Source organism: Polyodon spathula, chromosome 28 (assembly GCF_017654505.1).
Source record: "Polyodon spathula isolate WHYD16114869_AA chromosome 28, ASM1765450v1, whole genome shotgun sequence".
NCBI classification, from domain to species: domain Eukaryota; kingdom Metazoa; phylum Chordata; class Actinopteri; order Acipenseriformes; family Polyodontidae; genus Polyodon; species Polyodon spathula.
The window spans coordinates 1,893,675-1,912,591 of NC_054561.1; the positions used below are offsets into that span (position 1 = coordinate 1,893,675).

Genomic DNA, 18,917 nt, shown 5'->3' on the forward strand with positions numbered 1-18,917 from the left:
AAGAACTTAACTGCTTGTTAACGATTCTTTCCATAACTTTGGATAAACAGGGCAAAATCACAGAACACTTCAATATTGCAGGAATTTCAGCTGTTTGTCTCAACTCTCCAGACCCACTTGTTCTCTCTTGCTTTCCATGCTCTTTAAGCCTGATATCTGCTATTAGCTACTGTGTTGCTGCTACTGTTTCATGTTGCAGTAGTCGAGTCGAGAGGAGATAAATGCACGACAAAGTATCTCCGCATCTGGGAGGCAAAGGTAGGGGCGGGCTTTGGAGATGTTTCCAAGGTAGAAGGAAGATTTGACCATGGAGGAGATGTGGGCATCAAAGAAAAGGTTGCTGTCCAGAAGTACACCAAGGCTTCGTACTGCTGGGGGAGGCAGCAGCAGACAGTTTCTGAGGTTCAGGGCAGCTAAATTGAGAGTTGAGTTTTAGATTCTACTAGGAGTTCAGATTTGCTAGTGTTCAGCTGAAGAAAACTGGCAGACATCCAGGCCTCAATGTCTTGAATGCCAGCCGAGAGCCATTCATTCAAGACAAGGATGATGATTTATTCTCCATAACTGTAACTGTCTGCCAACATTTCTCAGGATTATTTCCAAGATTAGTAAATTGGTAATAGTAGTAGGCTTTAGCCTGTCTAATAGCCTAAGTTCATTTATTTCTGGTTCGCTTAAAAGAAAGCCAATGACCATGATCCTTTCTACATGCTACATTCCTTTGCTCAATTAAAGAAGACAATTCAAAATCAAACCAAGGGCTACTACAACTTTTTAACTCTAAACCTTTTCACTGTGACTGTGATAAGGCGCGATCCCGTATATAATGTCATATTTGTTGTTCTTCCAGTTTGGCAGGGATAGGGTTAATACTATCCAAACACATGTGCAGACTGTGGCTTTGACTTAATTCATTCATTAATTAACAATCAATTACACCCAACCACAGGTGTATAAAAGAAGCAGTCTCTCCACTTGTGGGGGACGAACCCAGGGCAAGGACCAAACCAAATCCAAAGAAAAGAATTACAGTTCTTCATATCTTCCTGGGCTGAAACCTGTGCTGTGCTTGTTAGCAAGTATAGCATTTGTTTATATCCATGATCTGCCTGGGCTCTATTGTATATAGTAATTTAAAAGACACAGTGCACCATTGTAAGCAAACAGGCACAAGATTGTTTAAGATTGTCTTATTTACAGCCATTAAAAGCTGCACCACAACACTGCCCTGTCGCAGCAACGAACTACAGGAGCGACAAAACAGGCCCCGAAAAGCGAAGCATGGGATAAGAGAGCAGGTTTGTAACAGTAAGGCTAAACCACTACCCCAGCATGATACCGCAACACAATCTCATGCGGGGAAAAGTTTGTTGAGATGCACACCTGTATGTAAATGCACCTGAAGGGAAGTGCTGGGGTAGAAGGCAAGATAGCCTATAAACACAAACGTAATGCTCCCGAACACAAACTGCATTCATCAGAAAACAGGGTTTGCATTTTGGGTTTCAAAAGCCCCTCAGATAATGCAATGCAATCCTCCTGCCTGCTTCTTACCATAGCAGAACTTTGTACGAGATGAGTGGCACTGTAATGTTCATTTAGGCTGTAGTATAAAATAACTTAACAGGGATGTGTGTGCTTTTTTCATTTTTTTTTTGTTTGTTTAGTTGTTTTGCTTTAACCCTTTCAAGTTGGCACGGAAGACGCAAATGCATGGTGGCCTCATATGAGCCAGATGCCATTTTTCCCTCCATATGAAGCAATGAAAAAAAATTATAATTACTGTGTCGAAAACGCAGCTACTGTCAATATTTCATGCACGCATAATATACCTTCAATGACAAAAACAATACAATATTTTATTCACAGATATCGCCTTAGAATGCTGTCACCGGTTGGTTGCACAGCATGATACAGCTGTCTAGACTGTCTTCCAGCGTGTTTGTTACTGGGATGGCCCTCTTGGTTGAACTGACTTTCAACTCTCCAGTTAGTACAGTGAGCCTTTTCACAGGACAGCACCTTCTGGATGCGGACTGGGTGGGTGTGAGTGGCTTATTAGTTACAGCTCGACTGCTGTGCTGTGGGAGGATGCGAGTTCGAGCCTCAGGTGACCTTTACACACCTGGCACGTTCACAGAAAGAGTTATTTCTGTTGTGGATAGCACAGCACCCAGCCTTCTCAATACCTACCACAAATCTATGACTGTGTCTGAATACCATATGAATTACTCTCTCTCTCTGTCTCTCTTTGTCTCTCTCTCTCTCTCTCTCTCTCTCGATAAATTCATCACTGATGAATAGCCGAAAATGCAGTCCTGCTTAGCTATGCGTTGTCTGCTCTGAAGTTTTTTCATCGCAATTGTGTGAGCACGCCCTGGAGAGTAGCGCCTAATGCAAAAGATAAATATTTGTCTTACTGATTTCGTGAGAATAGAGTTGCCGACGTGAGCCGCTAAAGACCCCCCCCCCCCCCCCCCCCCCCCCCCCCCCCCCCCCAGCATTTAGTGGTTAAAAGCCACAGCCTGCCCTCTGGCAGGCTCCGTTTCTGAACAGAAATCCCCAACAAGTGCAGCACTAACTGAGCAAAGACGCTGATGATGTGAGATATGCTTCAGTAGGGCTTGTTCTGGGGTTGGGAGATTGAACTCTGATAAAAGCGGCACTTCCTTTTTAGCTCAGCAGCACCACTGGAACCTCAGCTAGCACTCAGGCGAGGGGGCTGACAGCCTTTCTGATTGCACTCAAGCCCCAAAAAACAGACTACCACCCCCTCCTGCCCCCCCCACCCCACCTCGGGGGGGGTCCACCCCACCTCCTCCCTCATCTTTCTCACCCCACCTCCTCTGCAGCTTTGCAACATCCAAAGATCATGTGTGGTTTGACACAGTGCGTGAAAACAGGGCTCTTTAGTTTCAGAAGCATGGTCAAGGTTTAAAAAAAATTATAATTCAACAGCCATCAGTCACACCATTTCTTCAGTCACACCAATGCCTCAGCAGAAAGCCTACTGTATTCTGGAGGAATTAACACACACACATACACCCCCCCCCCCCCCCCCCCACACACACACACAAACACACACGCACGTTTGCATTCCTATATTTGTGGGGGCTTCTCATTGACTCTCACTGTATTTTTATTTACTATTTCTAACTCCAGTCAGACAAAACTCCACACAGGGTAAAAGTCGACAGCAAACTAAATACTTTGGCCTTTTTTTTTTTTTAAGGCAAATTTAGTTCATGTTTTACAAAGTGGGGGTGTCCCCACAACGTCAGGAGTTGCTATCTTTGTGGGACATTTTCTCAAATTTTGTCCGCACACTGATAGTAATACCTGCCCACACACACAGTTGTTCTGAAGGCGTATATGTTGGATCTTGCTGGTAAAGTGTGCTTTTAAATGTAGTTCAAAGAGTTTTGCTTAAGGACTGCTGTAAGTAAATGTAATATCAATGAACTACTCAGAAGAAGTAAGCAGTAAGTGTTTCTAACATACCGCTTTTTGCGCAGATTGGAACATTTCTAACAAAGTTTTGTTTAGTAGAATTAGTGGTGGGTAAAAAAAAAAAAAATATATATATCTTCAAATATAACCTTGACATGCAGTGAGACGTCTGGTGGGTTTTAAAGAACAAACCATTTCCTGCTACTTCCTGCTATTCTTTGATCTTCTCTTGAGTTTTACTGCACAGCCCCCTCTGCAGAGCTCCAAAATAACCAAAAACAATTACAAAAAACGAATTAATATAATATACCTTATATACTAACACCGCCTATAAGTCAAGCTGGATAAAGACATCTGCCAAATAAATACATTAATAATAATAATAATAATAATAATAATAATAATAATAATAATAATAATAATATACAGTACTTGCACAAAATATTGCAACAACAAACGATTCACAGCAAGACTAGGGCTGGGGATTTTAATGTCCATGTTTCCTCACTCAGACCCCTTACTTATTAAATACCCTGGTATCCTGAATAGATCATTGTCTCCTCTTTAAAGATATGCTATTTTAACGAGCAAGATATCTCACAAGCACATATCTTGGTATAAATATCTTGGTATCCCTGAACAGATGATCCCGATATGGGAACATGTTTGGATAAGGTGTGCTGGATGCTTCTGTGCTTCCAAAAACAAAGAATCATGTTTTTCTCACAGTGGCTTCTAGTCTGAAAAGGATGTTTCAATCAGCAACCAATTCAACCAATCTGTACAGATTCTTAGAGCTTGTAACTTAATGATGAGGTGGCTATGGAAGGCGGTGACTCCCAATGTAGATGGCATGGTTTGGGCAAACATACAGTGTTATTTATATGATATGGTCTTTCATTCTCAGGCAGCATAGTGGTCTCATAGTGGGAATGATTACATGCAAACTTGCAAGACGATTGGCTGAAAATAGGTCCTTAATCCTTCTTACCTGAGCAAAAGAATACAAACCCCACAATGCATCATAATTGTAACAGCAATCTTGAATGTAGGCGGCTGTAATTTCGAGGGGGAAATGACTTTTCTTTCTGCCTCTTACACTTGATCTGCCCAGTAGAGCACAGCAAACATCTGCCATCACTGTCTACCAGCTAGAGTGAGCTGGCAAACTGATAACATAACAGGCTGTTCACATTTAAAATCTAAATTAGTGTTATTTAATTCCAATTGGTTTTATTAAATTTATTACAAATTTTAATTATTCTCTAATTAATACTGCACACAGCCTTTTCGCTACCTCCCCTGCTTTTTCATCTTCTGAATGCAACGTCTCATTTTTATAACCCACAGGAAACGAACTGAGCAGTAGGAGGAAGCGCTGGAACCGGGCGTGTGAAATTTGTGAGTTTTTATAATTTCCCCATCGTACTGTTTTGTGGTTTGGCACCTGCCATTGCACGCTTAACGCAGGTAACCCTGCAGGCAACTGTGGAAACAGTTCTGCCAGAACCAAGGCCGTCAAAAGACGTTTCTAAGGCTGGGCATGATGAGTGGAGCACCAGGTCATGTGACGAACGAAAAAAAAAACAAACACAGGCCTGCTGGCATCAGCGGTAGCAGAATTTTTGCATACTCCTCTAACTTTAAGATATGGTCTTTGAAGAGTTCTTGGTGCTTTCCAATGTTTTTTAATAGTCTCAGAAACCACAATTTCTAAGTTTAAAAATCATAGCCCGTGTCATCTCCTATACAAGTTTACTCTCCGCAGGTCCTGCATCATCATCGAATTCTGTTTCTGCTGTGCTCAATGCCTCGCTTTTGGTTCTCTGTGATTTCCTAACTACGGCTGCACCACACTTTCCTGCCCTTTGCTTTGCTTTTCCGCAGTACACTTTCTTTCAGGGCGCCACTGTTTTTACAAAAGGCGTGATGGCATTCTTTAGCAAGTGAATTGGGGCCGATTTAAAGGTAACATACCTTGATCTGTGTCGGCTGAGGACTGATTCATATATTCTTTGGACTCATTCTCGTTCTCAGAAGTAGGGGTTTCCTCTGGGGTTAGCTCAGATGAACAGTCTGCAGGACCCTCCTGACTCTCTGAAAGGTAGAGTGTGTTAGTTAATCGGTTTACATCCCCTAAAACTGTAACTTAAAGACCAGGTCTAGTCATTTAAGGTCTAAGATAGTGAGCTATCTGCCCTTCATCAACCCCTCTTTCAACTGGAAAGACGATCTTACTACTGGATGCCCTTGAAACTGACGCTGTGTTCAAAGCTTCTTTCTGTCATGTCTGGAGACAGGCCGGTATGTTCGTAAATAACGAAGTGTCCAGTTTGGAAACAAAAATCCCACATACGCAATTTATTTTTAGAGTATAAGTCAGTGTGATGAAATAGCATTAATGCTGTACACATTACATTATGTATATATACATATATATATATATATATATATATATATATATATATATATATATATATATATATATATATATATATATATATATATATATATATATACACATACAGTAGAAAAAATAAAATGAATGCCTAGCACACTTTGTTTATATGGTAAACACAAAATAAATCATGCCACTGCGTTCTCTGCACACTTTACTGTAAGATGCGGAAATGATAAAATATTATTTGAAATTGAAACTAAATTAGCGTATTTTCCCTTTTACTGTAGCCAACTGACTACACAAAACACAAACCAGATCATGGTGCCGCACTGACACGTTATGATACTCTGACTATCTAGACGTGTGTGGACTTGTTAAAGGGGCATCCAAAAAATCGGCCACAGCAGCATTATTTGGTGGACAGTTCCTCTCTTTTAAAGTATCGGTAAGAAGACCAATTTTCATGTCTGACCTTCTTATGAGTCGTTGTCCAGGCTGCTCAAGTTGTGTGCGTTTGGATGCTAAAGCATAGTTTTATTAACTTAAGGTAAAACTCAAGGTTTTGTCGAGTAATTTATTAGTTTACCTGCAGGCCCTATCTGCTCCTGTAAGTCATCCGATTCCATTGTCAGTGAGTTATCTTTAAAAAAAAAAAAGAAAAGGAAGAACAATAATAATCAGTTTTTAACAATTAACCTTTGGAAATGTTCTTGCTAATTTCATACTTTGACAAAAGTATCTGGGCACCCTTGCATTAGTATTTTGTGTGCCCAACCTTTGCTTCCTTTACAACTTGTAGTCTTATTTTGTATTTTGAAACCATTTCCTGGCATCTTTCCCGAGATATTTTTGCCCATTCTTCAACATTTGCAGCTTTGATTTCTGCAATCGACTTTGGTTTTCTTTTTGCAACAGCAGCCATCAAGTCAATCCACAACATCTCGATGGGATTCAAGTCTGGGGACTGAACTGGCCAATCCATAGCTGTAATCTTCCTTTTATTCAGAAATACCTTTGTAGACTTCGCACAATGCTTAGGGTCATTATCCTACTGGAATACAACTTCTGTCCAATAAGCCTTCTAGCAATGGGTAACAAATGAGAGCAAAATGTCTTGATATTTTGCAGCATTCATTGATCCTTCTACAATACAAAGGCCACCAGTAGCCTGAGGAAGAAAAACAAGCCCATCCCATCACACAATCTGCACCGCGTTTAACACTGGGTACTTTTCTTTAAATTCTTCTCCTGTCTTCCCTCAAACATATCGTTGCTTTCTTGGTGCAAAAAGTTAGAATTTGGATTAATCTGACCACAGAAATCATTAGGCTTCTTCACATGTTCAATGGAAAACTCAATCACTTTCTTTTGTATATTGTTTTTAACAGTGCATCTTGGTTTTCGCCCATGGACATTCATCTTGTTAAGGTATTGTTCAATTGTTCGCTCATGAATTTCTTGACCATCTTCTCTCAATTCTTGTGTCAAATCTTTTGCAGTAATCTGAGGATTTTGCTGGGCTGCTCGAATGATTCTAATTTCTAGATTTTACAGAAATCTTTCTTGGTCTTCCACACCTGAAGATAGCTGCAGTAGTTCCTGTTCTCCTGTGTCAATAATAACCACAGACAGCTTTTTGGTAAAAACAAGTCTTTCTGCTGTTTTTTTCTGATAGTTTCTCCTTTTTCGTTTAGATTGTTCCTGTACTCTTCAGTTTTAATCAGTTTAGTTGCTTTTTTGAATCACAAATCTCCAATTTATTTTGTTATGAAGCTGAATCTCTACTTTTAAATAATACTTTTCAATAGAACAATTAGAAATGATAAGAAATCACTTTCTATGTGATTTTTTTAACACTGCGATGGTATATACACCCCATGAGTTACTGTTCTGATATCCTGTTTGAAATCTGTGCCAAATATGTGCCGCCTTTGTGATTAGATTAAGCAGAATGCAAAAAACAGAATGCAAAAAGGGGCAAAACATGTTTGTGTGCAACCTGGCATGGGCCACTAGGCAAAATCACTTTTGGGCTAGACCCTCAAAGCTATTTACTCCATCTGTAGAGCAATTTTATTTTAAACACCTAGCAAACGTCTAAAAGGATAAATGATGGGTTGGGGTAAGCAGCTGTAGGAATTAAGCCCTTGACGTGTGTTTTAAAATGTGTCAAAATTTGGCAACCGACCACATTACCCTTTTGACTATCCCACCTCGAGAGGTCCAACGCGGGCTTTCAAACCACTTGCCAACCTATTTCTGCCCCTTTTAGAAAATCCTGCTGTGCCCCAAATCACACATGTGGTTACATTGCAGTTACATTTGGCTATTCAGCCCAACAAAGCTCGTCCCTTGTTTGCACACCATACTCCCTTACCAGGGGAACTCATTTATATCCTACTACTTCACCTGGTAAGCTATGCCATGCATTTATAACTGTGTAAAGAAAGCGCTTCCTGCCTTCTGTTCTAAACTTACTTTTACTCAGCTTCCACTTATGCCCTCTTGTTCCTCTCTCTGTTCAGAAAGTAAAGCTACTTGACAATCTGCCCCAATATGTGTATCTAATGTCATATTATGGTATGGCAAGGTGTAATGAACAGTTTCCTGCATGTTATATTGGAAACAGGTGTGGTGGTGATGGGGGGGAGTACATAATAAATATATTCTTCATTGAAAATGTTCTTTTTATTTTTCATCGCTTTATACAGGAAGAAAACGGCTCCCACAATGAGGCTATCATGCATTTGAGTCTTCCATACGTCCCCATATATAGACTAGAAGTGATTTTTCTTCTCCGTCCCCATATGAGGTCGCCATTCCTGAAAGGGTTAAGAGACTCAACAGGCTAGAATTTTGAACCTCAAAAATCATAAGAATTGCAGGAAACAAAGTTACCACAAAAAGTAACAAAACATTGTAAAGTTGCTGCATGGGTGGATGGGTTCTTATTACACTGACGAAGCGAGCAGCGCCACGCGATCACTGACTTCTATGCACAGCCAGGATGTTTTCTTCTTCGTCTTCTGCAGTGCAGAAAACAGAGATCATTTTTTCCTGGCTTCGCAGAAACTGGCTTACACATCTCCTAGTCACCTTGCTCTGAACTTTCAGGTGTCAAAGTGATGCCAAGTAATCCTAAAGAGTAAAACATAACAACTACTTCGACAAGGCTGTTCTGTGTAGGAGTAAGTCGCTAACCGCTAGCTGTGATTTGCCAAATTTGCACAATGTACAATGTAGGTTTTTTTTTCTTTTGTACTTGATCCGGAGAGAGAGAGAGAGAGAGAGAGAGAGAGAGAGAGAGAGAGAGAGAGAGAGAGAGAGAGAGACTCACCCATGAAACTTGGAAGGAAATAAATGCACCAATAGTTCAACACTGTACAAAAAATGAACACAACATGACTGACCTACAGTGTGTACTTTTAGAAGAAATCTAATTAGATAATGTAATGTACAACACATAAAGGAAAATAAATGGACTTAATAACAGGATGCCCGATGGTTTAAATAGCAAGAAATAGTAGATTATGTTGGAAATGGCACCCACAAGCACATTAATAGACTTAAACAGAAATGAGTGAGGGTAGTTACCATCAAAACGCTGTTTTTGTTTTCAAACACACTTTCCTTTGGCAAAGGTATGTTGAACACACCGAAACGTTGAGAAGTTGGCACTTTTGAACAAAAACTATAAGCAGCAGTACCAGAGCACTGATTAGCCCCAGACAGGGCAAGACGCGGCTGCAGTTACTGTGCTCTGACCACTAAAACGCTGTGACTGTAGAAACCTTGTTGCGACTTTCATGCGATTTGGTTGGCATATCCCAATTACTCCTAATTCCAACAGTGTAGAGCTGCAGAACGAAGGTTCCCACAGCGTTGATCCCACAGGCTAGTGCTGCGTGCGCAACTCATACTTTACCTAGCGCTTCATTCACCCTCAACACCCCTACCACGTGACCATAATACCCCACGAACCTTAGGTTTAGGGTTAGAATGAAACAAACTTTGTTTTAGTACCTAAATTCATCACCCTTATCATGTGATCGTGCTGTAGCCTATAATGATAATGTCTATTACACTTTGTGCATGCAGCACTACCCTGTGAGAGCTACACTGTGAGAGCCTTCGTTCTGCAGCAATATCCCTCTCCATAAATCTGTAGTTATTGCTTTCCCCCACTTTAACTCAAAAGCTACTTGTATTTACACACACACACAAACACACACACACACACACACACACACACACACACACACACACAGTTGTTTTGTATTAGTTACTCTATTTAATAAGTTACCACTTTCTAATTAAACTGTACTGTACCTATGAGTAGATATTCCAAAAAGGCACCCATTTATCTTTCTAAAAACAGAATTATCTGCACCACAACAAGCAGGGACTGCTTTAATTAAATGTGCCTAACCTGCCGAGTTTACAGGAATGAGGTAAGAGAGCTAGCCTACATCCAAGCTGAGCCTGACAAAATACGCCTCGTTTCGAAGCAGCGAGCAATACTTCTAAGGGCAACTTTTTTTTTTAAAAGCCTTTCTAATTTTGAGCAAAACTCACCTCTCAGTTGATCTTGAGAAACGCGGTACTGAAACCTTGCTAGTCACAATGTGCACCTCCCTTACTTTGCCCGACAATACTTTGCTGTTTAACCTGCTTTAAAAGGCTTCACTGCAGCGTACAGCATTTATCATATCACATTATCGTGTCCTTATACAGCAACTCCAGTTTATTTGATTTCCTTCACTCTCATTAAATTTAGAAGTATGGGTCTTCGGCAGTAATTATAAATCCCCCTTGTATTGTAAATGTTTGCCATGGTAAAATTGCATGCTTTTTTTTCTATAATGCTTTCAAAAGACTTTTACCATGTATTCACCAACATACTAGGTAACAAGATATTTTGACAGAAAATTAAGAAGAAATAACTGAAAGCATGCATGAATGCCCCCCCCCCACCCCGGAATAAACAGTCAAAGTTGTATAACAGTAAGACCCCCACTGAACTGTACAGGTTTGGTAGTTCAGTATCCCATGCCAACAGAGAAAGCTCCTCCACAAGTAAGAAAGCGTGCAAAGGTTTTTTTTAACCCTTCATTGTCAATGCCAAAAGTGTTTATCTTCAGCTCAACAGTGGGAGTTAATTTGAAAGCAGTGGGTCCGGCTGCTTCTTCCTGTTGCTTACAGCGATTACAACAGGGCACTTCACAGGTTTGCTTAAAACCTGCACGCCCACTTTACATTGTCCTGAGACACAATCAAGCACAAATGATGTGTGACAAACCTTCTTTTTCAAACATTCGTCTAAGGGTTTATCAAGCTCTTATGAATTTTAATACAGCCTCTAAAACAAAACTGAAAGAACAATAAAAAACATGTTCATGTTAATCCTGTAAGGGACAAGGGAGATATGTGTCCTACAAATAAAAATGATTTCTTATTTTTGCAATGAGGTGCATGAAACAATAAAAAATTGCTTGCTACTAGCTTTGTAACAGTAACCATTTTACATCCCTTTCAAAAGCCATGTGTCTTATTCTTCCATTTTAGATCCCTTTCAAAAGCCTTGTGTCACATTCTTCCTTTGAGAATTCTTTAATGATTTCTTTTTTTTTTTCAGGATGATAAACACCAGGTTGTTTTAAAAAGACTACAAACGAAACGACTCACTTATAATAAGATTAACGTGGCGTTCACTGCAGAATCGAGTAAAGGATTTGAAAATATTCTTTATCACTCCTTTTTTGGACCTTAAACTAGAATCTGCATACTTATTAGGAACCGCAGCTAATATACAGATTAATATTTGATATATTAATACAGGTTAATATATAAAAAAAAATAAAAAGGCGAAAATTGAGTGACAGGTGTAACATATTTTCCAGCGTTGGTTGGTGTGTGGGATAAGGAAGGGGGCAGGTGTGTGTACTGCCTTGCAACGTAATACTCGGTACAATCGTGTTTGTCGCGAACAGATCTGTATATGATGTACATATATATATATATATATATATATATATATATATATATATATATAGAGAGAGAGATATATATATATATATATATATATATATATATATATATATATATATATATATATATATATATATATATATATATATATATATATATATATAGATAGATAGATATAGATATATCTATATATATATATATACATATATATATATAATATATATATTATATATATATATATATATATATATATATATATATATCATATATAGTGCATATAAATATATAATATATATATATATATACATACAGTAACACAGGGCTTAAATTCCGTCAGTAAAAAAAAAATAAAATAATAATAATAAATACATAAACCATTATTTTCACATCATTATTTTAAACTTCCTTCAAATAAACTACAGTATATTTCCAATTTTGCCATGCATAATCTATAATCATCTTTTTTTTTTTTTTTGAGTGTGTGTGTGTTTTGTTTTGTTCTTCAAAGTACAGTACATTTCTATGACATATTAGGCAATGTTTTGGTTAACAATTTTTTTGTTTCGTTTATAATCCTTTTCTCAGGTTAAAATACAGTGCTTTACGAAGGCAAATCAACTTCTACCCCCACCTCAAACAGTTGAGAAGGCTTTCATGCACTAAAAACTTATTCAAAATGAACAGCTCTTATCAAAACTACTGTTCAATACAGTAACCCTTCAGTACAAGGGCCACGCGTGCCCTACAAACTACATGATGCAAGCTTTCTTAACCTAATTGTCAGTTTCCTCCTCCTGATGCTTGAGTCGCTCTCAAATGTATTTTAAGAAGAAACCGTTTGAACAGCAAGCGCTCAGTCCCGTGGGTACCTCTGGGGGTTAAAGGCTTACACTGGGGATCCATCTTGCGCGTAGGAATATTTGTTCTGGTTGTACTGAAAGAGTATGCAGCCGGTTCAGAAAAATATTGCGTTACACGCCCTGACCTGTTGCGACAACTGCTTAAATAACGTACCTGTTATTTTTCTGTTCATTGTAAACATCCTGACAGCTTTTCACACGTGTACCTTTAAAGTCTGTTTCAAAGCTCTGTTCAAACTGTCCGCTCTAGTGCACTGATAGCGTAAGGGCTATTGCCCACATTGTCACACAGCAATCCATGATGTGATACGGAACAGAAAGGCCAGAGCACTTTATTTTTTGCTTTTAATCGCTCTTCCTACAGTGATTTAGAGGACAGATCTCAACCCCCAGTGCACTGGAGCGGGCATTTTGAACAGAGCTTTGAAACAGACTTTAAATTTAGAAGTGTAAAAAGCTGTCAGGATGTGAACAATGTAAAGAAAAACGACAGGTATGTTATTTAAACAGCTGTAGCAACAGATGGGGGACGTATCACGCTATATGTTTTTCAGAAGAACCACAATAGAAAGGCACTCACAACTGCCAAAGGATGGTTTTAAAAATAATGTCCATTTACTTGCACCTTTCTCATAGTGCATCATCATTTACCATCAAGCAATATATGACCTTGCGAGTAATTAGAAGGTTTGGCCAGGGCTTTAAAAAAACAGAATTCAAATCTAAGATCGAAAACGCTAACTGTATAATACAACCAGCTTTTTTAACATTTCAGCTTAGAAGTGATCATGAGAGGCAAAATATCCCATTCGATTCTGAGTGTTATTACTAGCACTGTTACAGCATTACCACTAGAAGCACACTGCACCACCAAGAAGAGTTTGACAATTACCATTGTAAAATCTGTAATAATGACTTATTGTAGAAATGCAATTGATGATGTATTCATTTCTGTATGTAAGTATGTAAGAACAAGTACAAACTCCACTACCAGTAAGAAGCCACATAAAAAAACAACCGCCTGTAGCTTAACACTGACAGAGCTGAAGAAAGAGAGATATATTTGATTGACTTTTAGAGAACGTGAAATGTGTACTTATGTTAAGAATTTGCTTGTGTATCTGCTGCCTGCCAACAGTAAAAAAAAAAAAAAATATATATATATATATTAATTGTAACATCTGCCATAAAATAAAACATTTGAAACAGGTGCTGTCTGCATATGGCTTTGACACTACGCCAACAAAAAACAAAACAAAACAAACAAACAAACAAAAAAAAAACAGCTAACTAATTCTTTGAAAGCAAGTTCATATTTTGTCGACTGCAACAGCACGAAGTTATGCTTTATAAGTATCTGCTACAAAACCATCCAGGGCTACAATATCCTGTGATCTTTCTTTTTATTTTTTGAAGTTGAAATAATACGAGTTTAACCTGAACTTCCAATACCAGCTTCCTGTAAACAATGGCTCTGCGTTTTTTTATTGCTGTGCCAAACAATAAAATACTTCAAAACCGTACAACTGCATAAGACACGCACTGAAATGCGTGCCAGTCAATTAGAAAACGAGCAGTCTCTCTTGAACTCCAGTGCATGGGACATGCATTCATCTTATTAAGCACTCTGCAGACGCATACAAAAAAAAAGACAAGTTAATTTTTGCGAATAATAACCCTAATAATAAATGAATGGGTTCCTACCTGCCATTCGTGGACGTGCTTCTTCGAGTTGGTTTCAGCTTCGCGTGTTTTTCTCAAACTTGCCGCTTTCGCCCTGGATCGCGGAGATGGCGGGAGATTCCCTTCTCCACGCGTGAGGCTGGATTGCAAAACATGACGTCACGCGCTATCCTGAGGAGACGGGCGTCTTAAAGACACAGTAACAGGAGCGAGCAAGTCCGGGGGGGTTTACAAGCGACAGTAGACTTGTGGTTTTTCTTTCTTTTTTTTCTTTCTTTTTTTTTAATTCTTTTTGAAATCCATAACAAACAAGTCGTAGTACTCATTGGACCGAACGGTAATTACCTCGAACACAAGAAACCAAAAGATGTGGACAATAGTTGCGGTTGTGTAGCTACAGTGTGCAGGATCAGTTATTTAATGCGTTTGTGCACGCCTCTAACCTGTGCAGAATCTGCTACGTGTATTTTAATGTATTGCTTTCACCCAGAATATATTGCATCGCTTCACTACGCTGTACTGTAAACGCTAACTATGCTAATCTTTCCAACTTTTGACGAACTACACACACATATGTTTTATACAAAATAATTTAAAACAGTTGTATTCTACCCTAACTGCACCCTGGCTGGGAAACAGCGTGTTGTTCGGTGGACACCAGTGTCTCCACTTGCGCCTCTATCAATACAATTAAAAAAAAATAAAAAAAAAATAAATAAAATCGCCCCTCGTCCATGAATGAAATGAAATCATGCACAGTACTGTGACAGACAGCACCTCTTAGTGGACACTTCCCCGAATTACACCTGTGTAACTAATAAATACGCTACTGCACATCCGTCAATACATTATTATTATTATTATTATTATTATTATTATTATTATTATTATTATTATTAATGGTAGTATTTGTAGTAGTGTGTTATTTAAAATTTTTTTGGTCATGTGAAGACACGTTCTGTGCACTTACTAATCATTAGCAGGATCTGTAGGTCAAACTAATGTAAGGGTTCATTTTTTTTTGTTTTGTAAACATTAAGTAACTTGCCACACATCGGTGTGTAGGGGTACCCTATAATAATAATAATAATAATAATAATAATAATAATAATAATAATAATAATAATAATAATAATAACATATGCAATTTTGTAAGTATTAAAAGCACACTGTTGTTATACGGTGGACGGTTGCCATAGTCAATCTGTATTGAATCTCTTTTTCAAGCAGTTCCTGCCCTGGTAAGACAATTCGGCCAGAAGCGTTTAATCATCTGTGAGCTGAGTGCTCCCTCTGGTGGCCATGGTGTTTTATGGCAGCTGTTTAATATTGTTTTCTATCCATTGCAATTCACGAGGAATTGTAAACAGTTTTTCACATAAAATGTAATGCATTACCACATTTAGATACCTGTAAAAGTAGCCCTTACAGTTACAAGTTACTGGAAAATGTAATCAGATTACAGCAATGCGTTACTCCCCAACACGGCTCATAGGTGTACATTGTTATGTACCCATTATGAAGGTGCTATACACGATGTTAAATTCAAATAAATATTTGTGTATTTAAGGTAAATATTCACCACAAGCAAGATTAAATAAACAGCGTTTGTAAAATAAAATAAAGTAACAGGTGTCAACATTTTGTGACAATGAGGTAATTGTAATAAGGGGTATTCTTCCTTTATTTCATATAAATATTCAAAAACAACATTAATAACATACACGAATAACAACATAAATTAATAACAACATTCATAACAATGGAGCAGGATATACAATGTAATATCGGCAGTAAAACAATTATTTGTGAATACGGTTATATTTTGAATAAATGAAAAATTGAACCCCAAATTAGAAAAATCCTCAGGTTTAAATTCTGTATTTGAACTTCTCTCTTCAAAGAGACAGAATTCCCCGAATGATTAGTGAATTTAACAACCGCACAGATACATCAAACTAACTCTGATATTTCCAACCTTACCGCAGCAGAGCGCCGCGGGGAACTGTGCACTGGAGGTATGACGTTACTTGACACTGCAGGGTATTCCTCTAGGTTGTCTATGGTATCTCTTCCGACTCAAGGAGCAATTGGGTCTGCATCTGCTCTGTCTGGCGTCCGTTTGCGCGGCCGCGTTTTACGCATGTGGCCTGGTCCTGAGTCTCCCAGGTACCGTCCTTGTGTGAGCAAAAACACACCGTCTTGTCGTCCACCTCCACTCTCACCCCCGCCGGGATGATAGTGTTTACCGCGAAACAGTTCGGCCCTGAAAAGACAAAAATAACCCCAGCCTGTTCCAGTGAATTAGCGACGGTCGAGTGAGTGACATTTACAGCCAGCAGACTCATTTCCACCACAGTTTGTCGGGCCACGTTTTGTAATCTGCATTCACGCTGAAAACATTTAACTGAAATGATTGTCTTACTTCATACCTGTACTATACCACTGTACTACTGATAAGACAAGAAGGGAAACAAATTAGCCAGTCCACTATAGACAACCCTGTGTTTGGTTTCTATAAAGAGCCATTTTTGCATACGGATCAATTGATAGTTTAATGTTTTAATGTGGAACCAAAATATTCTAAATAGAACCACTATAGGGTCCATAATCTGATGCTTCTAAAGCTGGGGGAACACAAAGGCACTTTGTGGCTTGGAACTTGGTTTCAGGAGACTATGTTTCAGGCCACACACCAGGGGAAACTTTGGGTTTGATACAGCCTCAAGCTGGGTCTCCTGGAACCAGGTTTCAAGCCACCGTTCCTGAAAAAAGTGGCTTCGTGTGCCCTACACTGTACAGTGCCTGGAAAAGTTATATGGGATGAAACAGTTCTATTGTGCTGGGATTAGTGAAACCCATATAACTAAATGTACAGAGGCCAATCACCATAGGGCGTTTTCATAAGTTTATAGTTGTTTTTTAGGGGTTACCATTTTTGCAGACAGGGCAGCACTGGTGAGGCTCGTATGTTGGGTCCACACATTGGAGGGATGGGCACTCAGCAATCATGCAGTACACATCTCTGCTGACTTCACAGCGGCATCGTTCACAAGGAGTTAACTGCAACACACCGCAAACGTTATATCCAGTAGTGTATTGTGATGATACTTTTGCATTGATTCACTTGCTCTACTGTTATAATAATCATCTTTATTTTTTAAATAGCGCCTTTCATAGTGGACCACCATCACAAAGCGCTTTACAAGATACGAGACTAGGGTGTGTGAATATCAGCTGCAGAGTCACTTACAACAACATCTCACCCGAAAGACGGAGCACAAGGAGGTTCAGTGACTTGCTCAGGATCACACAGTGAGTCAGTGGCTGAACTGGGATTTGAACCCGGAACCTCCTGGTTACAAACCCGTTTCTTTAACCCCCGATGATTATTATTATTATTATTATTATTATTATTATTATTATTATTATTATTATTATTATTATTATTCACAACCATAAAACACTCCGTTGAAAAATGTCTTATAAAAATATAAACAGCATTTCCCTTAGCTTAAAAAACAAAAGTCTTGGGTATTACAGGGTTAAGGTCTGAACAGGTAACAACTGCTAGGGTAACAAAAACAGTAATAACAATTACCGTGAACTCCTCCAGCAGTTTATACGTCTTCCCTGCATACTCGCAGACGTTGCTTACCGCCACGCAATATGGACAGCAGGACCTGAAGCTGATCCGAGAGCAGCGCGGGTGAACCCGCGGACACCGCGGCTTTACGCACAGGGGGCCCTCTTCCGTGCAAGTGCAGGGGCAAGCGGTCGGGGCAGGGTAATAGGTCTCTCCAATATTATACACGAATCCGTGGTCATCGAGGCACCACTTCCCTCGGTAATCCCCGAAATCGTACTCGGACTCGCTTTTTGAAGAATACTCAGCGGCTGGGGCCGAGCCGGCACAAGTTAAATAGATCACTTGGAGAAAAACGCACAAGAACGGCGAAGGAAAGTGAACAAGCGGCATGGTTTCCAACCGTTTTCCCGCTACAGCACTGGCAGTCCAGCCTGCAAGCACGAATGTGACAAAAGCAACGGAACTGTCGTGCAATGACCACATGCAACCAACTGGCTTCAGTGATCCTTTAATGCAATCAGGTATTGCAAAGCTCAGTGAGCTGTGAATGTCACAGTCTAATTAAACGTGGAACATGGAATTGTTCCGCTGTGCCACTGACCTGCACTTTCAAGAGTGAAAGATATCCCCTGTGACCTAATTTAGAAAGTACTCGCATTCACAAAAGAAAGAGATTTTAACGAATTAAAACCGAAACACCTTTCACTTCATTTTTTTAAGAACTGGGTTTAAAGCTTCTGAAGAATCCACGGGCACTGTAATAAATAAAAAGGAATCTCCCACAACAGATGTAACATTTTACATTATAACTGAGAATGTGCATCAGACGCAAAATAAAACAGATGTGTTACCAAAATAAACATTGCAGATGTATAGCTACTAAAAACGTGCACGTTAGAATTTATGTTTAACTTAAACACCTGGTTCACCTAAAATGTAAGGATTT

The 18,917-nt window shown here is 39.1% G+C and overlaps 2 protein-coding genes across 2 annotated transcripts in view; both read right to left on the bottom strand.

Moving 5' to 3' along the window:
- Positions 1-15,193, bottom strand: part of LOC121301929 (zinc finger protein Aiolos-like) — a 33,302-nt gene extending 18,109 nt beyond the window's left edge. The window contains exons 1-3 of the mRNA XM_041231651.1: positions 14,404-15,193; positions 6,438-6,491; positions 5,428-5,547 (exon numbers count right to left, since the gene is read on the bottom strand). Coding sequence (XP_041087585.1) covers positions 5,428-5,547; positions 6,438-6,491; positions 14,404-14,410 — 181 coding nt within the window. The 5' untranslated portion in view covers positions 14,411-15,193. The remainder of the gene's footprint in view (positions 1-5,427; positions 5,548-6,437; positions 6,492-14,403) is intronic.
- A 962-nt stretch (positions 15,194-16,155) lies between these two features.
- Positions 16,156-18,742, bottom strand: LOC121301991 (von Willebrand factor C domain-containing protein 2-like). Its single transcript, XM_041231753.1, has 3 exons — positions 17,984-18,742; positions 17,316-17,445; positions 16,156-16,648 (listed from the first exon to the last, which is right to left on the bottom strand). The coding sequence occupies exons 1-3, from the start codon at positions 18,452-18,454 to the stop codon at positions 16,443-16,445; spliced, it is 807 nt and encodes a 268-aa protein (XP_041087687.1). The 5' UTR covers positions 18,455-18,742; the 3' UTR covers positions 16,156-16,442.
- Positions 18,743-18,917: the final 175 nt, after the last annotated feature.

Coding starts and splice junctions, on each gene's coding strand:
- LOC121301991 (XM_041231753.1), bottom strand. CDS start 18,454: ATGTGGTCATTGCACGACAGTTCCGTTGCTTTTGTCACATTCGTGCTT. Junction 17,446..17,983: donor AACTGCTGGAGGAGTTCACG/GTAATTGTTATT, acceptor GGTGTGTTGCAG/TTAACTCCTTGTGAACGATG. Junction 16,649..17,315: donor CTGCCCTGTCTGCAAAAATG/GTAACCCCTAAA, acceptor TTGTCTTTTCAG/GGCCGAACTGTTTCGCGGTA.